Raw genomic sequence first — 17,301 nt, 5'->3', positions numbered from 1 at the left:
AAAAAACTAATATATGCAAAATTGTTTTTAAAGTAATAATTTATCATGTTTTAACTGGTTTGTTGTGTAATACTTTTTGGGCCACCCTGGGTCCCATGACTGAGAGAAAGACAATGCTGAAAATAAATAAATAAATAAATAAATAAATAAATAAATAAATAAATAAATACATACATACATACATACATACATACATACATACATACATACATACATACATACATACATACATACATGTATATAAAAGTAGTTTTTTCTGTATTATAATAGTCGATGCAAAGGCAATGACATCCTTGGTAGGGGGAGACTGCCAGTAATTAAAGGGTTCCTCCCTTGATTTTGGGACATGCATGGCACCTGCAGTCAGTTTCATTGTGGGTCAAAGACAGAAGGTTGACAGAAGGTTGAAGGAGACAGAAAAAAGGAACTCTTCAATTATGCTTTTTGCTTTGCCTTTTTTTGCATTTCCAAAGGGTCTTACAGTGTCTGTTTGCTTTTTGCTTTGCTTTTTTTTTTTTTTTTTTTTGCATTTCCGAAGGGTTTTCCGAAGGTTGAAGGAGACAGAAAAAAGGAACACTTCAAATATCATCAGTCTTGCCCTGCCACTGGTGCCATCACCCTTGCATGAGCAGAATTTATATAACAAGATTTTGCCCATAGCTCTTTCACTACTTAGAGCAGTTGGGTTTTGGGTGTACTTAACTTCTACACTGTCATAGTCTGGTAGTAATATGACATGATCTATAAATTAGCCTCAGGGAAAGCTCTAAGATGGTCAGCTGAAACTTTAAAAGATAGCTAGTTGTAAGTTTGAACTTTCAAAGACCTTTTCTCTTCTTCTTTCCACCATCTCATTCCCAAAACCTTTATTGCGGGTTTAGGGAGAGATTAATCTGAAAAGAGTTGAAATGTGAATGGGGAGAGTGATAGGACTGCCAATCTGAGGAATATGCAAGTTCAGTCTTGTCGTCAGAGCAGCAAAGATTGTTGGACTTGATGTGCTTTTAATATGTATGGTTTTGATAAGTCAAATTCTATTTGTTTGCACATTCTCTAATGGGAGCACTCTTTTAATTTGTGATGTCATGAAACTTTTATGAGTGGACAGTCCACACCTGAGATAGTCCACAGGGATCCTCATGAATGTGTACTGCATGTCTGAAAGGTCAGCTACATTTCAGATTAATTATATATATTACATTCTGCTAAACACATTATTTTTTTCTTAAATACAGTGGAATGGAACAGTGGTTTAAATGAGTCATTTCCCACCTTCTTTTCTTCCTCCACCCTTCCTCCATCACTTAGAAACTTGTCACTGGATTTCTAGCCCTGCCCAGCTATTTCCATGCTGAGAAGTCAACCTGTAATGGAGTTACTTCATTGTGATGTTTCTGAATTCATAGGGAACTATATAATACTTCCCTATTAATGCACCTGAATTCCCTGAAATTATTCAGATCCACATTTTATTGGAACTCCAATATTAAAGCCAGTGCTTACAAATCTGGCCAGAAACATGCTTTAGAGACAGTCCATATTTAGATCTGAAAGCATGCTAGTGCTAGAGAATTGAGACAGTTTATAAAAAGAGACTTCAAAAACTAGTGAGCGGACTGTGAGCAGACTAGTGAAGACCAGTCACCAAGTAATAATTGTTAGGAGTCATCAAGTCAATTCTGAATTATGATGAAACTTTCCAGTGTTTTCTACGTAGGTACACTCAGAAATGGTGTACAATTCCCTTCTTCTGGGGACACTGGGACTTTGTGGATTGCTGAAAGCCACACATGCTGGCTCTACTCCTGGAAGGTACATTGGGAACTGAAGTCCTAACTCCTGGCTCCACAACCAGGTACTCCAACTCAATGAGCTATCCAGCCAGCAAGTCAACATATAAAGCAAACTTATCTGCATAAAAACAGAGGTGAGAGAAGCTCATGCTGTGACACTCAAGACCAGTCACATTAGTTAAGAATTGCCCTGTTTCGACCACAGAATGTTTCTGGCCTTAGAAGACCTGGTTATTCTTACTTTTCTCATTGACCAAATAGTCTACATTTGAATTTCTGTATTTCCTCCCTAAGTAAATTATTGGAATGGAGGGAATGTTCTGCTGAGAGCTCAAGGCATAACAAAGTATGAATTCTGCCCTTAGTTGCTGGGGAATTTAACTGCTGTTGTTTGCTCTTGGTGGATCTCCAGGAACTTAACATATAAGAATATGAGAACAGGATGCATATTATCGACTTGTTACCATTCTCAGTTTTGAGAATTCTTTCTACTATATATTTCAGCTTGTGGCGTTTGGGATCTCCAGCGTTTTTTAGAAGAGTATTATCATTTTTTATATAAAAATACTGGACTATAGGCGCTACAGGAATGTCTTCATGCTCAGTTGCTGTGGTTGCCACGGAGACAGAACCTTGGCCATGGCTTCCCTCAGAGGCCTTCACAGTTCCCAAGCAGTATACTTTCTTGACCATTATTTCTCCACATTTTTAGGGTTTTTTTTTGTAGAATTGAATTGTAAATGACCAGGCTCACCGCATTTGTAACATCTGTAATTCCTTCTCTCATTCTGAGGAGATCTATTAAACTTTTCCTCAAGATTCACTTGGTTCTGAGGACTAGGCCGGGTTAATCTAGGTGAGGCCCCACCCTTGGATTTTTGTCTTTGACTAAATAACACAATTCCCCAAGTAAAATAGAATAAAATTGTTCCAACCCAATCACATTTTTCATCTGCTTAAGAGAAGTGATAGTCTCACGTTCCATCCACTTCTTCAAACATTGCAGCAGTTTAGCTCCTAGGATTCCTCATGCCTTTTGGTAAGGGAAATTTCCACCTTAATTTCTGCATTAATACCAAATCTAGAATACACCAATTTTCTATAGGATTCAAAATCTCTAGCCTGATCTAGGGGAATTTGAGAATAAATATTAAGTAAATCTCCACTTATTAGTGATCTCAGCAATACCATCTTTTCATCGTCTGTTATTTTAAAGTCCTAGCAAGCACGTTCAAAGGAAATGAGGAACGATTCTAGGAAGTCACTTTTTCTATATTGGGGAAATTTCTTCAGATCTATCCTTGAGAAATTTCCCTCATTAGGCTTATTATTGTTGTTATTTTGAGAGGATAATTCTAATTGTTTCATCTGTATTCGAAATTCCATTTCTTTTTGTTTTAATTCCATTTCTCTTTGTCTATTTTCTTGCTGAATTGCCATTTCTCTCTCTCTTAATTCAAAATCTATTTCCTTTTGTCTGGCCTCAGCCCTCTCTCTCTTCTTAATCTCTGATTCCTTGAGATGTAGTTCCTTTTCTCTAAACTGAAATTTCTGTAATAATTTCCATCTTTCGAACTCTTGGGAGCTTAATTCCTTATGTCCCTCTGAGGCATCCCTCCTCAATCTCCAACTTTTTCCTTGGAGCTAAAGGATCTCCATTTCCCTCCATTTCTTGAGGTAATAAACTTTCTGCCTCTTGGGGATCATCAGTTTCCACAATTACTTGTCTTTTAGTTCTTTTGGGTGGCATATTTATCTGGGTTACTTAGTCTTGAGTGTTTTTATAATGAATCTAAAATGACCTGTCTTTCTTCTATTTCCAGTTACAGAAATAAATTTCTATTTCAAGCCTCTGCTTTTTCTTCTATTTCCTCAGATCTGTTCTGACCCCTGGCTTCTGCTTTTATCCACCAGCGGTCCCTTCTCCCAGAGTCTTGGATCATAAGCTAGCCTCTAGGTCTCTCAAATCCTGAGGTAAAACAGGAATTTTTTTCTTCAGCATCATTCCCTATCTCAGTCCCCCAGATCTGGGTTCAGAAGCCCCACCACTAAGCTTTTCCCAAAAGCTCTAGTGGGTAACCAACTTCTTCCCCACAGACCTCTGTCTAAAAGGTACCCCTGCCTCAAAAAAAATTCTCTTTAAAATCAGGCTTTTCTGGATTTCTTGTATAGCACTGCTGGACACCAGTTGTGGTGTTTGCTCCTTAGTTACCCCTGGTTATCTTCCAACCACTGAGCTCCTGAAGGCAAACCAAACTGCTCTTCAAATGCTGCCACCAGTTGATCACTAAATCAACATACTTTTCTAAAGAAATATGAAGGCCCATTCATCACTGTCTTTTAAATAAAACAGGTTTATTATTGCATATGTTTTGGTAATAATTCATACAGTGGGCCCTCTACTTACGAGCTTAATCCATTCCAGGAGGAAGTTTATAAGTCGAAAAGTTTGTAAATCGAATCAGCATTTCCCATAGGAATGCACTGAAAACCATTTAATCCATTCCGGCTGTTTCTGGTTCTTAAGTCGAGCAGTGGTTTGTAACTCAAATCATTAGTTACCATAGGAACTAATGCAAAGCCGGTTAATCCGTTCCTACCACTAGGGGCAGAATTTTTTCTTTTTTTCCTTTTAACCTAAGGTGACTTAGGTTTTTAAAAAAGGATAGAAAAGAGGGAGGGAAGGAGGGAACAGACACCTTAGCACATTTTCAGCCAAGACAAGCACCTTTTTTGGGGGGGGGGAAGGGACAGCAAATGAGAGAGGGAACAAGCACCTTTCAGGCAACAGAACACCTTGAAAAACACTCCTCAGCACAAAGAGAGACATGGCTCTGAACTCCATTTTTACCCTGCTTGCAAGCAGGCTTTCTTCCCAACAGAATTCCTCAGCAAGACCCATGCCTCCATTGCAAAAATGCCCTCTGGGTCCACATTTTAAGCAGACAGATTCAAAACACACCCACCCACCCCAGAGATACACACAGCAAGGAAAGATTGCAGCAAGCATGCAGCCATTTTAAAACTGTAAAATCTACCCAGCAAGACCCATCAGAGCTCAGAAACCTCCCACCTAGCCCTACCCCCCCACCAATGAGCTGCAAAAAACCCTGTACAGTAAAGTAAAAATATACTGTAGTGTACTCACCCAGAACAGGCAGTCTCTCTGCTTAAAAAAAGAATGTCAAAAATAAAAAATCCAAAAATTTTAAAAAAGCAAAAAAATTAGAATACTGTACTGTAGTGTACTGTCCATACAGCACTGTACCAGTACCAGGCAATACCAGGCAGTATGAAGACTGTCTCTCTATCCACTCTGTAAATGCTGGGAAGAGTGAGGAAGCAGACAACCACCCTCTTCGCTGGCCAACGGTTAACTGAAAGTTCAAATTTCGCTCTTTCCCCGCCTCCCTCACTGGTTTTTTTTTGTTCGTAACTCGAACCACAGTAAGTAACTCGTAAGTAGGGCCCACTGTTTCTGTGGATCGAGTTCGTAACTCAGAAACATATTCGTAAGTAGGGCCTGCTGTTTTCTATGAGATTGGGTTCGTAACTTGAAACGTTCGTAACTAGGGTTGTTCGTAAGTAGAGGGCCCACTACATACCTTCTTCCGGTTTCTAAATCATCAATAACAATCTTCTAGTTGATCTTACTATACACTCTTCTGACTAATCACACCCCAGAGTTCCCAAATATCTCTCTGTCTCTCACTCTCTCTCCTGACTCCACACATTACTCTCACTCTTCTCTCACTGCTCTGTGACTGACTGTTCACTCTCAGGTTTCGCCTTTTTTTAAACCTCTCTCTTGGCTCCGCCTCTCAACAACATTAGCCTACAACATGAATAATGCATGACTATTTAACATAATAAGGGTGAATGCCACACAGCCCCACCAGAGAAACAAATGATTGAGAGCGAGGAAATCTCCTTGGAGCATCATAACCAAAAGTAACAACAAGGATGAGTTATGGAAGAATTGCCAAAGATATATTTAGAAGTAGAATAATCACTGATTCCTGTTTTGTGCACTGTCTAATAACAATGGACAACCAATTACCCTGGGATGAACTGCAGCCCAGCAGGATTCTCCATACTTTATTGACACCCTCCCTCCCTTTTACAGGTATATAAACACCATCTTTTGGATTATTTAACTGGAAAACTGGATCGGAGTGGAAGAAATGATTCGGTAAGGTTCCAATATTATTTCTAATCTTCCCCTAGTTTATGTTATGTGCTCTCTTTCCTCTGTGCCCTTATATGGTTTCTTTCCTCCGTGTACAATCTTTCTCTGTTAATAAAACATCATACAATGGTGCCTCAACTTATGAACTTAATAGGTTCCTAACTCCAGCCGTAACTCAACATGGTCATAAGTTGAAGCACCATTTCCCATAGGACTGCTTTAAAATGCAATTAATCTGTTCCACCCGAAGAAACAAATCACCAAAAAAACCCCAGAACACTGCAAGACTCATTGGAAATGCGATTAATCCATTCCAGCCGAAGAAAAAAAAATAGAAAAAAAGAAAAGAAAACAAACCGTGCAAGACCCTTTGGAAATGCAAAAAAAGCAAAGCAAAAAGCAAACAAACCCATCAGAAACGTGATTAATCTGTTCCGGCTGAAGAGAGAAAAAGAAAAGAAAAGCAAACAAACCATACAAGACCCTTTGGAAATGCAAAAAAAAAAAAAAAAAAAAAAAGCAAAGCAAAAAGCAAACAAACCATGCAAGATCAATCGGAATCATGATTAATATGTTCCAGCCAAAGGAAAAGAAAAGAAAAGCAAACAAATCATGCAAGACCCTTCAGAAATGCAAAAAAGCAAAGCAAAAAGCAAACTGTGCAAGACCCATCAGAAACACGATTAACCCATTCCAGCCAAAGGAAATAAAAGCAAAGCAAAGCAAATAAACTGTTTAAGACCCTTCAGAAATGAAAAAAAAAAAAACCCAAAGCAAAAAGCAAACAAACTGTGCAAAACTCTTCAGAAATGGGGGGGGGGACCCAAAGCGAACACACCCTGCAAGACCCATTGGAGATGGGGAAAAACAAAAACAAAAGTCAAACAAACCCTGCAAGACCCATCGGAAATGGGGGGAAACAGAAAGCAAACAAATCCTGCAAGGCCCATCACAGCAGAGAAACATAACCCCCCCCCAGGCCAAAACCACACTGCAATACCCACCCAGAACAGTTTTTAAAAAGCAGAAAGCAGCACCTTACCAGGCAGTCCGAAGCCTCCTCTGATCGCACACTCTCTAACTGCTGGGGCGAAAGAGCTGCAATGAAGAAGCCTCTTTGCTACCAACCGTTAGTAATTTGAATTCCCCGCCTTTTCCCTGCCTTTTTCTGTTCATAACTGGAAGCTCCGGCTGCAACTTGAAGCAAAATTTTGTGGCTGGAGCTGGTCGTAACTCAAAATGTTTGTATGTCACAATGTTCGAAAGTCGAGGCACCATTGTATATCTATATGTATGCCTGTAGTATTGGTAACAGTGAGCAGTGGAATAGAAAAAATCCAGGACAGATAGTGGAATCAGATAGTAGAATTCTGAGTGACTTGGTGCTGTCCTACTGCAGAAGATCTAAAACAGTCCTGCTGCCCACCCCCACAGCGGTTTGAATCTGTACAGTTTTGCTTATCTTTAGCTGCCATGGGGCTAGTGTGCTTTAGACTCCTTAACCATGCAAAGGTTAAGACATCCTTTCAGCTTTCCATCAAGAAAGAGTGACTGAGTTTACTTATTTGGTCACTGTGTAGCTAAGCTACTTTTGAAGAACAATTCATCCTGGTGTTAGAATCCCTATGCAGAGATCCTTCCTTCCTCCCTCCCTCCCTCCCTCCTTCCTTCCCTCCTTCCTTCCTTCCTTCCTTCCTTCCTTCCTTCCTTCCTTCCTCCCTCCCTCCCTCCCTCCCTCCCTCCTTCCTTCCTTAACTTTTTTTATTTTATTTTATTTTTTTGGCAAGAGGCACATCTCTAAGACATAATCCAGGAGAGAATGGGGAACTAACAAGTACTATTCTTTATTTATGGCTAGGCTGATATATCTGAAAAATTTAGGCAGTTGGAGAGCACGTGCATTTACATTAGCCTATATTATCTAGCAGCAATACATTGTTAGGTTTTGGTTAAGTGAGAGATCCTAAACAGGTCAGGGATGCTTAGCTGTGGATTTCCTACCAGGAAGTTGTTCTTGATGACCCTTAGTACCCCTTCCAGCTCTACAATTCTTTGAGTCTAAGAATTCTGGCATTCAAATGCTTTGTATGCTAAGGTGTCTCTGTAGAGACTGCCAAATTTCTTCTGCGAGTACCCGTGTCCCTGTTAATTGCCAGTAGTCCCAGCGTAAATGATTCAGAGCTACTTTGGCTGCTAGGAGAAGTACATGATTCTCCACCCTCCTCAGTGATGAAAACAGCCCCGTTCTGCTTGCATGCAGGGAGGAAATAAAAATATAAGCAACTTTATGTGTGAGCCCTCTCTTAAGTTACCTTTTTATATTAATAAGTTAAAAGTGACACTGGTTATGCAGTGGCACCCCCTGAGGCATCTCTGTTAAAATCTTCTTTGAAGTTCTTGCAAGGTTATTTCTGAATATTTGCAACACCACGGAACTTAAAAGCATGAGTGGGATCAGAGCAGATCGATACACTGAATAAAAATGGGCAGTGGACCTTAAGCAGTGTGACAATGAGCTGCAAAGGGAGTTACCCTAGGCCATAGTTAATTAAAAATGAAATAAGCAGCTTCCTTCAGCTGGAACTGTCCCTTTTGAGACATAATCTTATTCTTCACTGGCAATCACTTACCATTAGGGGAGGCAGGAGCCATGAAATTATATACTAGGTATTGTGCTTAATGGCTTTGTGATTATTCTTTTAGTGCCTTGTGTCCTCTGTTTAACTTAGATGTAACGATTTAATGTTTGTGTGGCTGAAATGGATAAACAGTAGTGAAGAGGCAGGATAATCTAAAATCTTGTGACAAAAAGGAATTGAGTTGAAAATTCATGTTCTGCTCCAAAAATTCCTCATCCTTTTGATAAAAAATCTTTTTTATTACCAGAACCATTGCTGCCTATGGATTTCCAGCAATTGAATCAAGCTATTCATAACTGTTATCTTTTAAATGGGAGATCTGTATTTGAACGTGAAGACATGGGGGGGGGCTTGCAACAAGAATGAATGGTGGAGCGAATTATATGCTGCCTTTGAGCAAAAAATTACAGGTGCTAATGAGATCTGCTTCTTTGCATCCTGTTCCGTTGCTACAGTTGAAACTCTGGCCTGTTCTCCATCACCCCTCATTAATACTATTGCAGTTTTCTCTTCTCTGATCTACTCCCAATGTTTCACCTTGGTCCCCAGTATTTGTTAAGAATGAAAATGTCCAGTACATTTACTTGCTCTGCTGCCAAAAAAACATTCATTTGTCTTGTCATACTGATCACATGATGCCCGCCCTTAAATTCCAGTGCTGGCTTCCTGGCTGCTCCTGGATTCAGCCCAAATTCCACCATCCCCAGTTATGCAAAGGTCTCCTGCTCCTTAAAGATTGACTATGTGTTCTTGTTGCTCTGTCTGCTTAGAACGTCTCCTCTCCCTCCCAAAAAACCCCTTTTCTTCCATTTCCATTTTCAAATTCATTCTCAAAACCATTAATGGGGAGGGGTTGGCCCATTCCCCTGATTTCCATAAGCTGAAAGCAGCTGAATCTACAACCAATGTTCCTTTTAAGTTGTGGTGGTGCTCAGCGCTGCATCAGGGCCACGCAGCTAAGTTAGTATTGCTGCCCATTTGCTCCCACTCAGAACTGGAACCTCATGCACAGGGGTGGAGCTGCGGCCCATTGCTCTGGAAAATTAAAGAGAACTTAAACCAAGTCTAATTGGAAATGTCAAAAACAACAAGAGTCTTCTTACATCTTAAAAACCAACAAGTTTTTTTGGTACATGCTTTTGTGCACATAAGTCAAATAATTTATATTCTTTCCCTGTTTATCTCTACTTCCCTCTGCTTCCTGTACCGTCTAGATGCTAGGAGTATAAAGCCTTATTGTAGCAGAGATCTCTCATCTTGTAATCTATAAAGCACCAAACATATCATAAGATTCTCTAGTTTGATTTTTAGTATCTTTATAGTTCCTTGTTTGCCAGTCCCAGAGATGGGGGAGCTTATCAAGTCCTCCCTCTCCCATGTAATACTCAGTGCAGAGTTCTGATGGATCTTTCCACCCCTTATGGAAAATGTCTAACTTTGGTATTACCTGAAATGCATTAAGCTGTGAATGCTGTCAGCTGAAAGGGTCAAGACAGGTTAGTACAGCAGTTTGTATTAGTTTTCCTATGGTCTGAAAAGAAAATCCATAAAGAAGAAGGTACACTTTTTTGCATGCTGAAATTATTTAGTTACCAATAGTCAGAAGTGTATCAACAAATATATTTTTAGAAGTTAATACAAAAAACTCTGTACAAAACAGGTGTTACTGAAATCTCTGGTGAAGCAAAAACTTTCTTCAGATTAATTTAGCTGTTAAGGAAGGCTTGAGAGGCATTGTTTCATTTAATTGGTAAAGCTGTCTTAATGAAGGGCTATAAGAGATTATCAATAGGTAATTATAAGAGATTATTTGTAGATGGTGGTCCAGTGGACCTTCAAGCTCATTACAATACAAAGAACCTACTACTGCATGGGGGGGGGCACTTTCACAGAATTGTAGAACTGTAGAACTGGAAGAGACTATTGGTTCACAGCTTCAAACCCCCCCTCCCGAAAAGTAGGAAATCCACAACTAAAGGGTCCCTAACAGGTGGCCATCTAGCATCTCTTTTAAAAAACTTAATCACTCTCTGGTGATTATTTGTAAGAAGTTCTTCCAAATGTTCAGGCCAAATCTCCTTTCTTGTAATTTGAATGAAGTGCTTCAGACCTATCCTCTATAGTTGCAGAAAACATGCTTGTTCCATCTTGCACTTGAAGATGGCTATCATATTGATCCTCAATTTTCTGTTCTCCATGCTAAACATATCCACTCCCTCAGCTGCTCCTCATAGTGCTTGGTTTCCAGATATTTTACTTTTCACCCTTCTGTGTGCATATTCAAGTTAGTTGTATTTAGAAATGCTGTGTAATTCTTGAATCTTGTTTGAGTGGCAAACTGTAAAGTATGTAGTTTGTGTGTGCAGAAAGTTTCCATGTGCAGAAAGCCTCTCTCCATGCAGTGCAACATTAATAAAGTTTATATAATGTTGAATAGCCAATTATGCAGTTCTCTTAGGGAAGCACCAGGAAAGCATACATATTCATGCCATTCCAGTTCTTACAGTTGGTAGTCCCCTGAGGCTGTTTTGATGATGTGTTTATGTGTGTTTGTCTTTAAAGTGGCACATAACATGTCATCTCTAATTGGCCCCTCTTTTCTTGATGAGTTTAATATTAATGGTGCAATTACACTGTGGGAAAAGTACAAATAGATATGCTGTGAAGTCACAGTTGGGAAGTCAGGTTTCCCCAGGTGAATTCATTTTAGCTGAGAACATAGGAGTCAGGAGGGAGAAAAGAGGGAAGTGGCAATCAGCCTTGCTTGCAGCTTGTTAAGGTAGCTCTGCTGGTGTCATTCAGATCTGCAGGAGGCACAGCAACAACAGAGCTGGAAACATGGCTGATAGGGGTTTTTTGTGTGGTTAGCTAAAAGAATTTGTTCATGCAAATATGAAAAAATGACTTATCAGTTTGTAGTCTCTTTTGTAACTTTAAGCCTAATTATGCAAATATCCTATTACAGTGGTGGCCTGCTAGACGCTTACCCCGCATGACATCGAAATTGCTTAACGATGACATTTTTGTGATTGCTATTGCGATCGTAAAATGATGGTTCCAATGGATTTTTTTTTTTTTGCATTACATTGATTAGGAGCCTGCTCCGCGAACCGTTTGTTTTCTATATGATGATTTTTCCGGTTCCGCAAAATGGCTTCCCTCCCTTCACAAAATGGCTGCTTTGTGGACCCCTGCTTCGGAAGAGAGTGATTTTTAACAGCTGATCGGTGGTTCTCTATGAGGTATTTCCCCATTGGAACACATTGACCGGTTTTCAATGCATTCCAATGGTTTTTTTTTCTTGACGATGATTTCAGCGATTTTCCTGGAACGGATTATCGTCGTCAAGCAAGGCACCACTGTATTTGAATGGGATATTAAAAATAATCTTTTTTTGCATATATTCTTGTCTTTGGCATGTACATTTAGCCCTCAAAATCAATCTTTTGCTTTTTAGCTCTGATATTCAGGTGTAATGCACATATGATGAATGGTCCCTCAGCATTACATGTTTCTGGTTAGTTTTTCTAGTCTTACATTCTCCTCTAGCAGTGTAGCTAGTATATGGGTCTCTCTTCCTCCTACTCCATAGACAGAATAGGCCACTGCTGCAGAATGGTAGTAGGACGTTTAGGTGGTGGTGACCTTCTGATGTCCAAAAAATCTTTACAGTTCTCTTGATCCTGTTCATGAAAATGCTTTTGTTTTAAAGAAGTGAGTAAAAAAGATTATTGGGTATTTGCCAGCAAGGAGACATTCACAACACTGAACTTTTTTATCTTTTAAGTTGTACTTATCACTGAAAAATATTTTATCACTAGGCTGTCAGTGAAGGAGAGAGAGAGAAAATGCCTATCCCTCAACTTGCACCTTCATCTCGGGTGAGTATCTTGGTTTTAATATAGTGTATATATTAAATAGGTAAGGAGGTGTTGAGGGCCTCAAAAAATTGAATTCAAGACATAATGCTGAAAAATGTCAGGACTGATTTATTGGACCAGCTAACAAAATATTATTCACCCAAAGGATAGGAAAAATTTAAAAAGAAAATATATATAAAGTATCTATTCCATTTGCATTGGATATCAGTGTAGTCAGTTGGATTTTGGCTCTTTGCTTTTCTTGTAACAAAAGAAATGAAAGAAACAAAGGACATTAAATGTAAAAAAAAGATGATGCAACTCACAATCTCATATCCCATCCGTGGAACTTATTTTTTTTTCATACATTTATATACTTAGTGCAAAGCACTACTTCAAACAGTTTTCAAGACAATACCACCCAATACACCAACATAAAAATATATATGAGTAAATAAGACAGCAGATAAAAACCCCAAATGATGGCAAAACTAGGAACATGTACAGTGCTTGACTTATGCAAGAATGCCATTGATGCCTCTTGTCTCAGAACAAGACAGTCTTTACCATCCTCTTAAAGGATGGGAGGGAGGAGGCCTGACATACTTCTATGAGGATCCCATCTCCATTTCCAAAGGAATTTATTTGCATCTCCCCATGCAGACAATTTTTATTCTAAATCACTGTATTTGTAACCTTTCTTGTATATGCATAGTTAATAATAAGCAGATTTCTCATAATTAATAATGAGCAGTGTGATTTTTAATTTAATTAAATTACTTTGCTGTTGTCATAATTTTCTGTCAAGTTACTTTCAGGTTTTTGAGGTATGTGATGCTCTGTCCATTACCTAGGCACTAGTGGGTAGGTTGATTCATTTAGAAGACATCTGAAACAAAACAAGAGAAAAGTATGTCAATATATATCCGCCATCTTTTATGGATTGCCCAGCTGCGTCCCTATCTTGATGTTGGGGCGCTCATCACTCTGGTCCACGCGCTCATAATCTTGAAATTAGACCACTGTAATGCGCTCTATGTGGGGCTACCTTTGAGATTGATGTGGAAACTCCAAATGGTGTAGAATGTGGCGGCCAGACTTCTCAGTGGAGTGAGGAAACACCAACATATCACCCACACCCTTGCATTGGTTGCTCGTATGCTTCCACATTGATTTCAAACTTAATGATTACATACAAAGCCTTAAATGTTTTAGGGCCTCGATACTTAATGGAACGCCTCCTCCCACCTAGATCTATCCATACCACTCGATCCAGTCAGGAGGGGCGAATGAGGAGCCTAACGGCGAGAGAGGTCCGAAAAGAAAAAACAAGACACCAGGCCTTGTTGGCAGTGGCTCCTTCTCTTTGGAACAAACTCCCTTCCGAGATCCGTTTGGCCCCCTCGCTGGGCATTTTTAAAAACCAACTTCAGATCTGGTTATTCAAACAGGCCTTCTCTCCAGGCACTACTTAAATTTCTTCTTCCCATCTTGAACCATTGTTTTCATTTTATAATGCTGTAATGCTCTTATTATATATTAATTGTTTTTATCTTGTCTGTTGTGAGCCACCCAGAGTAGACAATGACTAGATGGGTGGCATATAAGTGCAATAAATACAGTGGTGCCTCGCTTAACGAGCACTTCGTTTAATGACGAATTCGCTTAGCGATGACTTTTTCGGAGCAATCTTGCGCTCCGTTTAACGATGTTCCCTATGGGCAATTTTCGCATAGCGATGTTTGGGACCATGCTTTGCATAGCGATGACAGTTTGAGTCCCCCTGTTTCGCTTAACGATGGTTTTGACAGCCTCATGTTGACTGTTTTTTATATGTTTTTAAATGTTTTAAAATGTTTAGAATGCCTGAAATCATAAGTGCACTTAATAAACCCTTTGTTAAAATAATTTGATTTTGTTCCGACTCTTTTTAAATTTGTTGTAATTTTTTCCCCCATTGAGATGCATTGAATAGGTTTCAATGCATTTCAATTGGGGAACCGCGTTTCGCTTAGCGATGTTTTCTATGGCGATTTTCGCTTAAGGACGGCAATCCGTTCCCATTGGAACAGATTATCCGGTTTTCAATGCATTTCTATGGGAAACTGCGTTTCGCTTAGCGATGTTTTCCCATAGCGATGATTTTTTGGAACAAATTAAAATTGTTAAGCGAGGCACCACTGTAAATAAAATAAATATAAATATAAACAAGGGGAATGGAACAACAGTGCATCAGCATATTAACATATCTGAACATAAGGTAGGGGAAAATGTTGCCCCCCCCGCAAAATAAATACACCTGGCCAAACACTGGTCTCTGGTAGCTTCTGAGGTGATAGTTTAGACCGGAACTGGTAACGTGCATCTGAGGATTGCAGGCGGACCTCAGAGGTTTGGGATCCAGATGCAGCCACCCAGCATTCCTGGACTCTCAGCCCCCCATTTAAAAAAAATCCCACTGTGTTAAAAAGTTATCTCGTACCCTTGAGAGGGTGTTAGGAACACCTTTTCCATGTTTTGTGGGCTCCACAATAGCTCTTTTCAACAGAAATTTTTTTGCTACTAGAAGATTCAAAAGCCTTTTCTGTTTTAAAAGCCTTTAAAAAAGCACAAACACACAACTTTTGACAGAAAACAGTCTGTCAGATTGGAGGTTGCTGGAGTAGGTGCTGCCCTCCAAGGTCCAGGGGTGTGTGTATGCAGCAACCAGATCACTGTAGACAATGGAAATAATAATCATAGAGCAGATGAGTGTATTGTAAATGTTGTCTCTGTGTGCATGTTTGTGCGGATAAGGTCTCTAGGATGCAACTTAGCCGCCTAGAGTGGTCTATTGACTAGATAGGCGGGATATAAATAAAATAAATAAATAAATAAATAAACTTTAGTGTCTAGAGGCACTTCACGTGTCGATAGGGGCCAGGGATGGAATTGGGATTTTGCTGGGCTACCGTGCCCCCTGCGGCCCAGCCACTTCCCTTCCGGAGCTGGCCGACTTTGTCTCCGCAGCATTGTTGGGATCCCCGAGGCTTTTGGTCTTGGGTGATTTCAACGTGCATGTGGAGGCAGAGGTCACTGGGCCAGCTCTTGAGTTCCTGGAAACCATGGCTTCCTTGAACATGTCCCAACATGTCATCGGCCCCACCCACGTGGGTGGCCATACACTGGACCTGTTTTTTCCACCAATTGGAGCGAGTGTGGTCTGGGGGTGACTGACCTTGTGTCAGTTCCCCTGTCATGGACAGATCACCATCTGGTAAAATGTAACCTCTCAATGGCTCTCCCCCCTCGCAGGGAGCAGGCACCTATTTCTATCGTCCGCCCTCGAAGGCTACTGGATCCGGATGGATTCCAGGACGCCATGAGAGGGATTACAGCTGACCTGGCTGGCGCTCCTGTCGATGCCCTGGTTGACAGCTGGTCCACTGCTGCCACCAGGGCCATAGACACGATCGCGCCCAAACGCCCTCTCTGGCGCCGAACTCACCCAGCCCCCTGGTTCAACCAGGAGCTTCGAGCGATGAAGCGAATAAGGAGAAGGCTAGAGCGCAGATGGAGGAAGAATCCGACGGATTATAACTGGATAACTGTTAAGGTCGCAACTAACCTTTACCTGAACAAGGTGAAGGCTGCATGTAGATCATTCTTCGCTAACCGGATAAGCGAAGCATCCAACCAGCAGGCGGAGCTTTTCTGCATAGTGCGCGACCTATCCGGAGTTGGTCCGAGAGATGGGCCTCCCCCTAGTCTCTCACCGGACCAATTTGCAGCATTTTTTTTAAAGCTAAAGTGGAGGCCATCTGCCGGGAGCTCTCTCCTTTTTTGAACGCAGCGAGTCGAGCTGAGATGTCCAGCGCTCCATCTTGCCTGGTCATTTTCGACTCCTTTCAGCCGGTAACGCCCGATTCTGTAGCCAGGGTGCTTGACTGCTGTCGGGCCACCACCTCCTGCTTGGACCCTTGCCCGGCCTGGCTAATCAAAGCAGCCAGGCCGAAAACAACAGAATGGGCCACTGCAATAATAAATGGGTCTTTCCTTGAGGGCAGGTTTCCACCTGCCCTCAAGGAGACACTCATTAGGCCCATAAGAAAGAAACCTAATTTGGCGGCGGACGAAATTGGCAATTATAGGCCCATCGCCAATGTTTCTTTCATGAGCAAAGTGGAGGAGAGGGTGGTGGCAGATCAGCTTCAGGCACTCCTGGATGAAACAGATGCCCTGGATCCATTCCAACGGGCTTCAGGCCACGTCACGGTACAGAGACGGCATTGGTCACCCTGTACGATGACCTGCTGAGGGAGGCTGACAGGGGCAAAATGTCTCTGTTGGTCCTCCTCGATATTTCGGCGGCCTTTGATACCGTTGACCATGGTATCCTCCTGGGGAGGCTCTCCGAGTTGGGAATCGGTGGCTTGGCGTTAGCCTGGCTCCGCTCCTTCTTGGAGGATCATCCCCAGAGAGTCCAGCTTGGGGAGAGCGTCTCGGCCCCTTGGAGCTCCAATTGTGGGGTCCCACAGGGTTCGATTATCTCCTCAATGCTGTTTAACATCTATATGAGGCCGCTGGCTGGGGTCATCAGGGGGTGTGGAGCGATGTGTCACCAATATGCTGATGACACTCAGCTCTACATCTCCTTTTTTCCAACCACAGGTGATGCCGTCCTGTCCCTTCAGCGCTGCCTGGGGACTGTACTGGAATGGATGCAGGAGAACGGTCTGAGGCTGAACCCGGACAAGACGGAAGTTCTGAGGGTGGGGGGCCCCGTGGTTGGTGGCTTGGGTGGCTCTCTCTCGTTTGGGGGGCGGTCCTGGCTCCGGCGA

General features: G+C 41.3%; 1 protein-coding gene across 2 annotated transcripts in view; it reads left to right on the top strand.

The window, feature by feature from the left end:
- The window catches only part of GLP1R (glucagon like peptide 1 receptor), a 142,388-nt gene that overhangs the window by 44,584 nt on the left and 80,503 nt on the right, over window positions 1–17,301 (top strand). The window contains exons 2-3 of one of the 2 annotated variants that reach the window (XM_072991507.2): window positions 5,920–5,985; window positions 12,443–12,502. The exons of the other annotated variant lie outside the window; for it this stretch is intronic. Coding sequence (XP_072847608.2) covers window positions 5,920–5,985; window positions 12,443–12,502 — 126 coding nt within the window. The remainder of the gene's footprint in view (window positions 1–5,919; window positions 5,986–12,442; window positions 12,503–17,301) is intronic. 2 annotated transcript variants of the gene reach the window in all.

This window comes from Pogona vitticeps, chromosome 1 (assembly GCF_051106095.1).
Source record: "Pogona vitticeps strain Pit_001003342236 chromosome 1, PviZW2.1, whole genome shotgun sequence".
Taxonomy (NCBI): domain Eukaryota; kingdom Metazoa; phylum Chordata; class Lepidosauria; order Squamata; family Agamidae; genus Pogona; species Pogona vitticeps.
Note: the sequence above shows the minus strand (reverse complement) of the source record. Positions and strands in the feature narration are given on the sequence as shown.